This window comes from Nerophis lumbriciformis, linkage group LG05 (genome assembly GCF_033978685.3).
Source record: "Nerophis lumbriciformis linkage group LG05, RoL_Nlum_v2.1, whole genome shotgun sequence".
Lineage (NCBI taxonomy): Eukaryota > Metazoa > Chordata > Actinopteri > Syngnathiformes > Syngnathidae > Nerophis > Nerophis lumbriciformis.
This window is the reverse complement of record NC_084552.2, coordinates 25,713,843-25,727,766: the sequence shown is the minus strand read 5'-3', so window position 1 is coordinate 25,727,766 and position 13,924 is coordinate 25,713,843. Positions and strand designations below refer to the sequence as shown.

Genomic DNA, 13,924 nt, shown 5'->3' with positions numbered 1-13,924 from the left:
CACACTGTGTCTGTTTGTAAGTACTCTGTGATTGTGTGCTGCCGAACATGCTAGTCTGCTCGTAAACCAGCAATGTTACTTTTCAGAAGCGGTATAGTACCGAATATGATTCATTAGTATCGCGGTACTAAACTGATACCGGTATACTGTACAACCCTAGTTGTTATACTATCTTATAGCCAAAGCGTTTATTTACCTCAATCGCAAAGATGAGGAGGCGTTAATTGGAAGCAGCCGACGATTGGGGAGAGGCTTGTTAAATTTGAAAAAGCGTGAACAACATCACTAATGAACAAATGTACTGCGCAAACTGCTTAGTCTGCATTAAAAGCCTGATGAGTTCATTGTAAATAACAGTGTAACACGCATAAGTAGCAATGCACATAGAGGTAGCTACATCTGCTGACCAATTATGACACTTCAGATGCAAATTCTTGTGGAATTAATAAAAAAACTACATCAGGAGGTTGCTTACGGCCACACTTGTTAATGCCAATGTTTTTTTGATCCAGCGGTAATTTGAGACCTCGTCAGTTATTTGCTTTTCTGCATGTGGGATGTGGGAAGTTTGTTGGTATACTACTGCTTTTTATAACTGGGGCGTCACAAAGAGGACCGGGCGTTAACTGGAAGTAGTCGCTAATCGGAGAAAGGCTGTTTAAATTTGAAAAAGCATGCAAAATGTCAATAATGGCACGAAAGAACACACATGTTGTAAAAACTGTTCAGCCAGCATCTCTCTCTTTCGTGTCCATCATTCATGAACGTCGTATGATTGGCCAGGCTCTTGCGCAGTAGAGAGCCTTCTCATTTGCAGCCATTAGATCCTCCAAGCTGCATTGGTCATCCAGGAGTGGGCATCTCAACAGGTGTGGCATGGATTGTTGCATCAGCATAGCCTAATTTACCCGTTTCGGTCTTGCAGCGGCCCATGCCCGTGCAAAGTCTGTTGAGCGACTTCCACGTCTTCCATGTACAAACCCCGTTTCCATATGAGTTGGGAAATTGTGTTAGATGTAAATATAAACGGAATACAATGATTTGCAAATCCTTTACAACCCATATTCAATTGAATGCACTACAAAGACAAGATATTTGATGTTCAAACTCATAAACTGTATTTTTTTTTTTGCAAATAATAATTAACTTAGAATTTCATGGCTGCAACACGTGACAAAGTAGTTGGGAAAGGGCATGTTCACCACTGTGTTACATGGCCTTTCCTTTTAACAACACTCAGTAAACGTTTGGGAGCTGAGGAGACACATTTTTTAAGCTTCTCAGGTGGAATTCTCAGGCTTCATAATGCGCCACACATTTTCAATGGGAGAGAGGTCTGGACTACAGGCAGGCCAGTCTAGTACCCGCACGCTTTTACTATGAAGCCACGTTGATGTAACACGTTGTCTTGCTGAAATAAGCAGGGGCGTCCATGGTAACGTTGCTTGGATGGCAACATATGTTGCTCCAAAACCGGTATGTACCTTTCAGCATTAATGGCGCCTTCACAGATGTGTAAGTTACCCATGTCTTGGGCACTAATACACCCCCATACCATCACAGATGCTGGCTTTTCAACTTTGCGCCTATAACAATCCGGATGGTTCTTTTCCTCTTTGGTCCGGAGGACACAACGTCCACAGTATCCAAAAATAATTTGAAATGTGGACTCGTCAGACCACAGAACACTTTTCCACTTTGTATCAGTCCATCTTAGATGAGCTCAGGCCCAGCGAAGCCGACGGCGTTTCTGGGTGTTGTTGATAAACGGTTTTCGCCATGCATAGGAGAGTTTTAACTTGCACTTACAGATGTAGCGACCAACTGTAGTTACTGACAGTGGGTTTCTGAAATGTTCCTGAGCCCATGTGGTGATATCCTTTACACACTGTTGTCGCTTGTTGATGCAGTAGGCTACAGCCTGAGGGATCGAAGGTCACGGGCTTAGCTGCTTACGTGCAGTGATTTCTCCAGATTCTCTGAACCCTTTGATGATATTACGGACCATAGATTGTGAAATCCCTAAATTCCTTGCAATAGCTGGTTGAGAAAGGTTTTTCTTAAACTGTTCAACAATTTGCTCACACATTTGTTGACAAAGTGGTGACCCTCGCCCCATCCTTGTTTGTGAATTACTGAGCATTTCATGGAATCTACTTTTATACCCAATCATGGCACCCACCTGTTCCCAATTTGCCTGTTCACCTGTGGGATGTTCCAAATAAGTGTTTGATGAGCATTCCTCAACTTTATCAGTATTTATTGCCACCTTTCCCAACTTCTTTGTCACGTGTTGCTGGCATCAAATTCTAAAGTTAATGATTATTTGCAAAAAAAAAAAAAAAATGTTTGTCAGTTTGAACATCAAATATGTTGTCTTTGTAGCATATTCAACTGAATATGGGTTGAAAATGATTTGCAAATCATTGTATTCCGTTTATATTTACATCTAACACAATTTCCCAACTAATATGGAAACAGGGTTGGTAGATTTATGACCTGGTTCTAGTTGTTCTAGGGTTGGTATTGGCAGCTTTGCGATGCGTTTTTCCTGCCACAATGTTTGAGGAGACTGGGATAGTGGCTGGACTAAGTGGCGAAAGCTTTTCCTGGACTTTGGGCTGGTTTGTTGGCGTGGCGGGTGACCTCAACTTGCTTTTTGCGTTCAGTTCTGCTGGCTACAGACCTGCGCGTCCCAGGTGAAGCGGTGCCAGCCAGAGCGTGGAGGCTGTCCATTTTTGTTGGTTTGAGGCATCCTGTAGTGCACCTACAGCTGTCATTGAGGACAGCGTCTACTTTATTTGCATGGGTTGATCTCTCCCGGACAGGACAGGCATGCTCCCCAGCAGAGTAAATGGTAAATGGGTTATACTTGTTTAGTGCTTTTCTACCTTCAAGGTACTCAAAGCGCTTTGATACTATTTCCACATTCACCCATTCACACACACATTCACACACTGATGACGGGAGCTGCCTTGCAAGGCCCTAACCACGACCCATCAGGAGCAAGGCTGAAGTGTCTTGCTCAAGGACACAATGGACGTGACAAGGTTAGTAGAAGGTGGGGATTAAACCAAGAACCCTCAGGTTGCTGGCACGGCCACTCTCCCAACGTACCCCCGTTGTGTCTTGTGCAGCCCTTTGAGACACTCGTGATTTAGGGCTATATAAGTCGACTTTGATTGATTGATTGATTGATACAGGATAAATAAAGTCTTAACCAAAACAAAAGCGCATTATTTTGTTTTGTTGTTTTTCTTGTCCCGGATTTAATTAGAAAATCCGGTGTTCATTCATTGTGGGAATGTCAGAGAATAAAAGAGTTATGGTTGAAAACGACAAAAGAAGCAATCACATTCCTTAATATAAACATCCCAATGACACTGCTAACTTGTATTCTTGGGGATCTACAGCAATTTAGCAACGTGTCATCAAAGAGTAAAAATGCTTTTCTTTCAATATGCATAATAACAAAAAGGGTAATATTTGAAAAATGGATAGCTGCTGATAGTCCAACTCATACTGACTGGTACACACAAGCTATGGAGATGATATCAGTAGAACAAACTGTATTTAGTTTAGATAATAATGAGTCATATATTGGAATATGGGATCCATTATTTAAATTTGTTTCAACTAATAAATGAACCAAAATATAACTTATTATATCTTTGTGGAAAATGTTGGACGCGGTGTGTTGTCGGGCTTATGGGATGTGATGCAAGTGTAAGCCACTGTGACACACTATTGTTCATTTCTAAATGTATTTATTATGTTATATTAATGTTTTTAATGATGATATCAATGAGGTTTTTTTTAATCACTGCTATCTTGAAATTGTTACTACGGTAATATTGATGCTGTTGTCGTTAATGTTCATTTTTGTTTCACTACATTTGGATTTGTGTGTCCTCAATTGCTCTCAAATTGCTCTGTTTATTGTTGTTCTTAATGTTGCTGGGACGGGTTTGGTTTTGGAATTGGATTGTATTGTAGTGGTGTTGTTGTGTATTGTTTTGTTGATTGATTAAAGGGGAACATTATCACAATTTCAGAATGGTTAAAACCATTAAAAATCAGTTCCCAGTGGCTAATTATTTTTTTCGAAGTTTTTTTCAAAATTTTACCCATCACGCAATATCCCTAAAAAAAGCTTCAAGGTGCCTGATTTTAACCATCGTTATATACACCCGTCCATTTTCCTGTGACGTCACATAGTGAAGCCAACACAAACAAACATGGCGGAAAGAACAGCAAGCTATAGTGACATTAGCTCGGATTCAAACTCAGATTTCAACGGCTTAAGCGATTCAACAGATTACGCATGTATTGAAACGGATGGTTGTAGTGTGGAGGCAGGTAGCGAAAACGAAATTGAAGAAGAAACTGAAGCTATTGAGCCATATCGGTTTGAACCGTATGCAAGCGAAACCGACAAAAACGACACGACAGCCAGCGACACGGGAGAAAGCGAGGACAAATTCTAACCAACGATTGGTATGTGTTTGTTTGGCATTAAAGGAAACTAACAACTATAAACTAGGTTTACAGCATATGAAATACATTTGGCAACAACATGCACTTTGAGAGTGCAGACAGCCCAGTTTTCATCAATTATTATATTCTGTAGACATACCCTCATCCGCTCTCTTTTCCTGAAAGATGATCTGTCCAGTTTTGGAGTTGATGTCAGCAGGCCAGGGAAGCTAGGGTCGATGTGAGCCAAGACATCCAGGGGGTTTAGCTCGCTCGTCTGCGGGAACAAACTGCCGCCATTGCTTGCCGTGCAACCGAGGTCCTTTGTCCCTGAATTTGCTTACACACTCCGGCAGATTCAATGGGGGTCTGGCGGCAGATTTCTTTGACTTTATCGTTGGAAATGCATCTGCTTTGAGTGTCGCAGGATATCCACACATTCTTGCCATCTCTGTCATAGCATAGCTTTCGTCGGTAAAGTGTGCGGAACAAACGTCCAATTTCTTGCCACTTTCGCATCTTTGGGCCACTGGTGCAACTTGAATCCGTCCCTGTTCGTGTTGTTACACCCTCCGACAACACACCGACGAGGCATGATGTCTCCAAGGTACGGAAAACAGTCGAAAAAACGGAAAATAACAGAGCTGATTTGACTCGGTGTTTGAGAAAATGGCGGATTGCTTCCCGATGTGACGTCACAACGTGACGAATATTAAAAAGGTGTTTAATTCGCCAAAATTCACCCATTTAGAGTTCGGAAATCGGTTAAAAAAAATATATGGTCTTTTTTCTGCAACATCAAGGTATATATTGACGCTTACATAGTTCTGGTGATAATGTTCCCCTTTAATAAATTCATTAAAAAAAAAAAAAAAAATCCGGTGTTTATTTGCTTTTGTAGACAACGTACCTGGCATTTGTGTTTGAGTAGAGGCGTTAATTACATTTAAAATGGCCATAGCGTATCCCACTGCTAATTCATGCTAATTAGACTTACTGGCTCGCAAACAGTTTAATAACCATTTGGCAGAAATGCTAAAGAACAACTGATGCATGTCACATTAGTAGTGTGTAACATACACAGTTTGGCTATGAGAGACATGTATGGGCCAATTATGTGCAAGCATCAAGTTGGCGTTCACTATATTTATCCTACATGCATGCTTTTGACAACTACACAATGTGTATGTTATGCACAGCCACAATCTGGAATAATTGGCCATCTTTTTGCAACTGATACAGCCTCATAAATGAAAATACGTGTATTTACCTGACAGCTTGTTCTGATGCAGGAATTCCATTTGCAACCTCTGGCCTGCGAGCTGGGCCAGGAGGTACGGCGTGGAACAGGGCGGGTGCCCGGTGGCGCACATGACATCGGCCCCGCTGAACACCAGCTCCATGGTGTGCAGCACGCCAGGCAGCAGCACAGCAGCACACAGTGCCTGGACACACATTAAACCAGACATGGAGAGAGTTGACTTTTCTGGCTGGGGGAGATGCCGTTTTTTTATCCCGCTTAATAATGCATTTTTAACTTAATATTCAATCATTTTGACACGAATCACGCCGCTCCGTGGATGTGTGGGCGCACAGATAACTCACAGACCCGTCACTTTTTTTGGGGCTGGTTGCATTTCACTGGAAAGCAGCGAGACGCTTAAAGAGAGAAAAATACACCTAAAAAGCCTGCGCGTCTTAGCGAGGACAAAGCGTCTATAAAACGTCACCACAAGACCATATAAAAGTTTAGAGTGGAGTTCTGCTTGCTGATCTCCAAAGAGAAGTTAAAATAAGATCAAACTTTAATACTTCTGGCGCGAGTCATTAAATCCCTAATCCCTTTTGGAGCAAAAAAATACGGGGGGGCGGGGGGGGACAAATAGGCCACATTAAACAGAAAAAGAAGGTGAGGGATACAGATGTGAATACAAGCCGAATACAGCTCATTCTGTTCTCTTTGAAGGCATGATTTATGGCAGAATGGACGTTTATGTCTATCATACGTGGCTTAACCCTTCAAAACTCCCACTTGTACTCCATTGCCCACCTGGGATGACAGAAACAGAAAGCACCTGTCAGTCAACTCAGCTGTCATCACCTCGTTCCTAATACGGTTTCTCCAAAAAAAGTGAGTACACTCTCACATGGCAGCGAACATTTTTGTTAGACTTTTCCCTACTGAAATTGACATGCAATAATGCCACACAACAATTATTAGACTTAGACTTAGACTTCCTTTTTTATTGTCATTCAAATTTGAACTTTACAGCACAGATAAGAACGAAATTTCGTTACATAAGCTCATGGTAGTGCAGGATAAAAAAGCAATAGGTAAATAAATATATATAAATAATATATATAATATATACATATATGTATATATAAAATAAATTAATATATATAATATATATAAATAAATAAATCGATTACTGTACAGATAAATATATTGCACTTTTTCACATGCGTCCACTGTCAAGACTTGGACTTTGGAGTTTTTGTTTTCCCGAGATTCAAGTGAACTTGGACCAGACATGGCTTGGAGGTGAGTACATCTTTTATTTTTAGACTAACAAAGGACAAAAAAAGAAGCAAACAAAACGCGCGCACAATGGCGGAGAACAAACTATGAAACCAAAAGACTATAGCACAAAGGCAATTAACTAAGAACACAAAACAAAAACACTTACTGTGGCATGGGACTGTGAACATGGCTTGAAGCATGATATGAGAGGATAATGACACCAGGAGGAACAACAGAAACAGACAGGCTTAAATAGCAGTGACATGATTAGTGACAGGTGTGCGAGTGCAAAGCGTGAGACAGGTGCGTGGCGAGGACAGGTGAAAACTAATGGGTAGTCATGGAAACAAAACAATGGAGCGTAAACAGAAACTAAAGAGTCCAAAAACTAAACAAAACAAAACATGACTAAAACAAAACATGATCACACAGACATGACATCCACATTTATGGATTGATGTTATATTGTCTTTCTTATTCCAGCGAGTTAATCCATTTTGGGGGAGTTGAGGGGATAATTTAATTATGATGCGTTCAAGAGTCTTACGGCTTGAGGGAAGAAGCTGTTACAGAACCTGGAGGTTCTGCTTCGGAGGCTGCGGAACCTCTTTCTAGAGTCCAGCAGTGAAAACAGTCCTTGGTGGGGGTGGGAGGAGTCTTTGCAGGTTTTCTGAGCCCTGGTCAGGCAGCGGCTTTTTGCGATCTCCTCGATAGGAGGAAGAGCAGTCCTGATGATGTTTTCCGCCGTCCTCACCACTCTCTGGAGAGACTTCCAGTCTGAGGCACTGCAGGCTCCAGTCCAGACAGAGATGCTGTTGGTCAGCAGGCTCTCTATAGTGCCTCTATAGAATGTGGTGAGAATGGGGGGAGAGAGCTGTGCTCTTTTCATCCGACGCAAAAAGTGCATGCGCTGCTCAGCTCTTTTTACAAGAGCTCCGGTGTGTAGGGACCAGGTTATATTGTTATATATTATGGGCCTGCTGCAATGCCAGCGCCCATTCACTGCTACAAATAGTGAATGGGCGCCTGCAATGCAAGCAGCCCATATTATTATTGTTCATACTTCAAACTTTATTCTTCATCTTCTTATAGTTCCAACACATTTCTCTTACCGCCACTACAAGACGAACTGGCCTACGTACCCCTACATATAATATACTGTCGGAAAGGTCTCGTTTGTGCCCATCCATCCATCCATTTCCTACCGCTTGTCCCTTTTGGGGTTGCGGGGGGTGCTGGAGCCTATCTCAGCTGCATTCGGGCGGAAGGCGGGTACACCCTGGACAAGCCGCCACACATTTTCAATGGGAGACAGATCTGGACTACAGGCAGGCCAGTCTAGTACCCACACTCTTTTACAACAAAGACACGCTGTTGTAACACGTGGCTTGGCATTGTCTTGCTGAAATAAGCAGGGGCGTCCATGATAACGTTGCTTGGATGGCAACATATGTTGCTCCAAAACCTGTATGTACCTTTCAGCATTAATGGTGCCTTCACAGATGTGTAAGTTACCCATGCCTTGGGCACTATTACACCCCCATACCATCACAAATGCTGGCTTTTCAACTTTGCGCCTATAACAGTCCTGATGGTTCTTTTCCTCTTTGGTCCAGAAGACACGACGTCCACAGTTTCCAAAAACTATTTGAAATGTGGACTCGTCAGACCATAGAACACTTTTCCACTTTGCATCAGTCCATCTTAGATGAGCTCGGGGCCAGCAAAGCCGGCGGCGTTTCTGGGTGTTGTTGATAAATGACTTTCCCTTTGCATAGTAGAGTTTAAACTTGCACTTACAGATGTAGCGACAAACTGTAGTTACTGACAGTGGTTTTCTGAAGTGTTCCTGAGCCCATGTGGTGATATCCTTTGCACACTGATGTCGCTTTTTGATGCAGTACCGTTTGAGGGATCCAAGGTCACGGGCATTCAATGTTACGTGCAGTGATTTCTCCAGATTCTCTGAACCTTTTGATGATATTACAGACCGTAGATGGTGAAATCCCCAAATTCCTTGCACTAGCTGGTTGAGAAATGTTGTTCTTAAACTGTTCGACAATTTGCTCACGCATTTGTTCACAAAGTGGTGACCCTCGCCTCATCCTTGTTTGTGAATGACTGAGCATTTCATGGAAGCTGCTTTTATACCCAATCATGGCACCCACCTGTTCCCAATTAGCCTGTTCACCTGTGGGATGTTCCAAGTAAGTGTTTGATGAGCATTCCTCAACTTTCTCAGTATTTTTTGCCACTCGTGCCAGCTTTTTTGAAACGTGTTGCAGGCATCAAATTCCAAATGAGCTAATATTTGAAAAAAAAAAAAAAAATTCCAGTTTGAACATTGAATATCTTATTTTTACAGTCTATTCAATTGAATATAGGTTGGAAATGATTTGCAAATTATTGTATTCTGTTTTTATTTACTATTTACACAACGTGCCAACTTCACTGGTTTTGGGTTTTGTAAATCCATATTGCTATATAAGCTATATCCAAGTGTACTTTTTTGATGATACTAACCGAAATATTACAAACAATACTCGCATTGCTGGGAGTGACTCCAAAATGGCGACAAAGACCAAAGAAAAGAGTCTTTCTCTCTATAGAAGTTTTTTCCTACTTTCCAGTCCACCTGATAAACAAAGCATTTGCTATATCTTCAGTGTCTTTCGTTACACGTCTTTACCTGCCTCGACCTGCCGAGGTGAGACAAAAGACAACGTGTCAGCCTCCTCTATTGATGTGACATTGTGGACGCCGACCCGCAACAAAGTGGATCAGCGGCGAAGTCAGGTGGCGGGGGAAGTGGAATTTCAACGAGCAACCTTTCCCTTTCATCCGACTCAGCCCGAGCGAGGAAGTGTCCATTGATCGGTTTTGTACACGCTCCCCAAACAAAGAGCTTATTGATAAAACATCTGAAATAACAAGTAAGCGTCCATGAATGGCCGTATTACAGTATGTTAAAGTGTGTGTTGTTGCAGTGCACCACAGGGTCAGATTAAGCCTCTCCTGCTGCCCAGCCTTATTTCGGATCATCTCTGGAAAATGACCTTCTGTGTCATAGCAATTACCACTGCAACTGGAGGGATTGTGTGTGTGGGTGTGTGTGTGTGTGTGTGTGTGTATGTGTGTGTGTGTGTGTGTGTGTGTGTGTGTGTGTGTGTGTGTGTGTGTGTGTGTGTGTGTGTGTGTGTGTGTGTGTGTGTGTGTGTGTGTGTGTGTGTGTGATGATATAAGTGGGTCCTTTGACACCTCCTTCTCTAGGTCACGTGGCCTGCCGAGACTCCGCCGAGGTCACCGGGATATAAGCTTCTAATGGGGACCGTGGGAATAAAGAACAGAGCTGATAAAGGCGAAGCCGGATGCGGAGATTCCACAACATTTGAACCAGACTGGTAGGAAGCTCCGGTGAATTTGGGCCACTGGCTATAGGATCAAAGCATTCCTTAATGACCCTTAAAGAAGTGCTTAATACAATGACTCAAAATGACATCTTCCCAAAAACTGCAGCAAAAAGATGAAGTATCAATATTCATTTTCGACTTCATTATATTTTAAAGGGTTTAACACAGGGGTGTCAAATTCAAGGCCCGCGGGCCAGATCCGGCCCATGAATAAATGACCTATGGCCCCCGGGGATGATATTTGATTAGTATTAGAACCGCCGCCTGCTGCTGTTTGTCAAGACTTGGACTTTGGCGAGGTTTGTTTTCCCATGGTGCAAAAGATTTGGACCGGACACGGCGTGACGTTAAATACATGATTTAATAATAGATTATAAAAAGTATAAACAAAAGGCGCGCACAAGGCGGGGAACAAACTTGGCTAATAAAACCAAACTCGCACAAAGGCAGAACTATGGAAAAAAGGAACAAACAAAAGGCGCTCACAGCGGAGGTACAAAACAATGGCTTGAATAAACAAAAAACTTACGTGGCAAGAAAAGAGCAGCATGAACTATGACCTGGACAGAGTAAGCAGCGTGTCAAGAGTGCAGAGCATGAATGTGATGTCGCCAGGCCGACCAACAGAAAATGACAGGCTTAAATAGTCATGTGGTGATTGAAAACAGGTGCGTGAGTTCAAATGAATCAGGTGCGTGAGTCGTGAGGACAGGTGAACTGATTGGTAGTCATGGAAACAAAACAGGGAGTGAAATAACAGAAACTGACAGAGTGCAAAAAACAAACACAACATAGCCAAACTAAACATGATCACCAAGACATGACACTGTTTTGCACGCACCAATACTCCCATCAGTGTTGGCGCTAGGAATTTTCAAGATGGGGTCCCAGGGGCCCCATCAAGTCATAAAAATGGGGTCCCACAGTACATTTTTTGGGTCCCACTTTTTTGTAACCGTTTTTGAAAACAAATGATAAACGTATGCATTGTTCTGTTGTATCTCACTTTGTATATTGTGTTTTGGAAAAAGGTTGTCATAAACCTTACTTAATTAATTTTAAAAAAGGTAACACATTAGTATGGGGAACACATATTCACCATTAATTAGTTGCTTATTAACATGCAAATTAGTAACATATTGGCTCTTAATTAGTCATTATTAAGTATTTATTAATGCCTTATTCTGCATGGCCTTATTATACAACCAGTAAGCTATTAACTAAGAGTCTTCCCTCAAAAACCTCAGAATTATTGCTTATTAGTAACTAGAGATGTCCGATAATATCGGTCTACCGATATTATCAGCCGATAAATGCTTTAAAATGTAATATCGGAAATTATCGGTATCGTTTTTTTTATTATCGGTATCGTTTTTTTATTTTTTTATTTTTTATTTTTTTTATTTTATTAAATCAACATAAAAAAGACAAAATACACTTACAATTAGTGCACCAACCCAAAAAACCTCCCTCTCCCATTTACACTCATTCACACAAAAGGGTTGTTTCTTTCTGTTATTAATATTCTGGTTCCTACATTATATATCAATATATATCAATACAGTCTGCAAGGGATACAGTCCGTAAGCACATGATTGTGCGTGCTGCTGGTCCACTAATAGTACTAACCTTTAACAGGTAATTTTACTCATTTTCATTAATTACTAGTTTCTATGTAACTGTTTTTATATTGTTTTACTTTCTTTTTTATTCAAGAAAATGTTTTTAATTTATTTATCTTATTTTATTTTATTAATTATTTTAAAAAGGACCTTATCTTCACCATACCTGGTTGTCCAAATTAGGCATAATAATGTGTTAATTCCACGACTGTATATATCGGTATCGGTTGAAATCGGTATCGGTAATTAAAGAGTTGGACAATATCGGAATATCGGATATCGGCAAAAAGCCATTATCGGACATCCCTATTAGTAACCCTAACCCTAACCCTTATATGTTCTCTTAGTGTCCAAATAACTCTAAATTAAGTCTTTGTTACTTTAATAAGCAACTAATTAATGGTGAATATAAAGTGTTACCAAAAAAAATAATACAAAAGAAATCACATTTTCATGCTTATGTAAATGTATTCAGTTATAAACATTTATTCACTTTCTTCCTTCCTTCAAGGATCTAAACTTTACCGCTGCCGGTATTTTTTTCTATATGTTTATTGTAATATTTTCAGAATGTGTTTGTTCTATTTTTGGCCAATGTAAGACAAAGAAAACAATCTGAAGTTGTCTTTATTTTTTAGTTTTAATGCCATCATTTTAATAGTTCGGTTCACGTGTGCACAGATTTTCCTCCATGCGGCCCCTGAGATAAAATGAGTTTGACACCCCTGCTTTAACACTTAAAGGACCCATAGCAGATGACCAAAATGTCACTACTATGTTCTCTTTATGTATTTTTTTAATATTAATTATATAAATAACCCATCATTTGGGTAATCGGTAGATAACTAACTGTACTTGAAATGCCCCTTTTCCATCGCCAGACTGGATATGGTGCCCCCTCTTAGTGTGACCTCATTTACAGACCCGGAATCCGGAACCGTTTTTTATCAGGGTATGGCATGAATTCAATTGCACTTTTCTGATAAGGTTTTGGTCAGGTACGTGGCAGAGGGGGTTGTTAATCAGTTTCAGCTTCATTGGTGTTGATGGAATTAACAACAGGTGCACTAGAGGGGCAACAACGAGATGGGCCCCCAAAACAGGACTGGTTTTGCAGGTGGAGGCCATTTCAAGTTCCTCCCTCTTGATCTTTTTTAACTGTTTTTCCACAAGTGTTAGCTTTAGCTAGAGTCATTATTACGACTGGGAGCATGAGGTGATTTCTTAACCCTCCTGAAGTTGCGCAGATTGTCCTACTCCTCCAGGATGGCACATCCATGCGTGCTGTTGCAAGAAGATTTGATGTGTTTCCCAGTATAATCTCCAGAGCATGGAGGAGATTCCAGGAGACAGGCAGTTACTCTAGGAGAGCTGGACAGGGCCGTAGACGGTCTTCATCCCACCAGCAGGACCGATATCTGCTGCTTTGTGCAAGGAGGAACAGGTTGAGCACTGCCCGAGCCCTACAGAATGACCTCCAGCAGGCTACTGGTGTGAATGTCTCTGCCCAAACAGTCAGAAACAGACTTCACAAGGGTGGCCTCGGGGTACGACGTCCTGTAGTGTGCCCTGTGCTCACTGCTCAGAACCGTGGAGCTCGATTGGCATCTACCATAAAACACCAGAATTGGCAAGTCCGCCACTGGCGCCCTGTGCTTTTCACAGATGAGAGCAGGTTTACCCTGAGCACTTGTGATAGACGTGAAAAGGTCTAGAGAAGCCAAGGAGAGCGCTATGCTGCCTGCAGCATAGGGGATGGTCTGGGTAGGCATTTCCATGGAGGGACGAACAGACCTCTACAGGCTAGAGAACGGCAGTCTGACTGCCATTAGGTATCGGGATGAAATCCTTGCACCCATGGTCAGAACCTACGCTGGTGCAGTAGGTCCTGG

At 41.6% G+C, this 13,924-nt stretch overlaps 1 protein-coding gene across 2 annotated transcripts in view; it reads right to left on the bottom strand.

The window, feature by feature from the left end:
* The window catches only part of arap2 (ArfGAP with RhoGAP domain, ankyrin repeat and PH domain 2), a 321,200-nt gene that overhangs the window by 145,394 nt on the left and 161,882 nt on the right, over positions 1-13,924 (bottom strand). For both annotated transcript variants that reach the window (XM_061961001.1, XM_061961002.1), the window contains exon 14: positions 5,747-5,921. In XM_061961001.1, the coding sequence (XP_061816985.1) occupies positions 5,747-5,921 (175 nt within the window). The remainder of the gene's footprint in view (positions 1-5,746; positions 5,922-13,924) is intronic.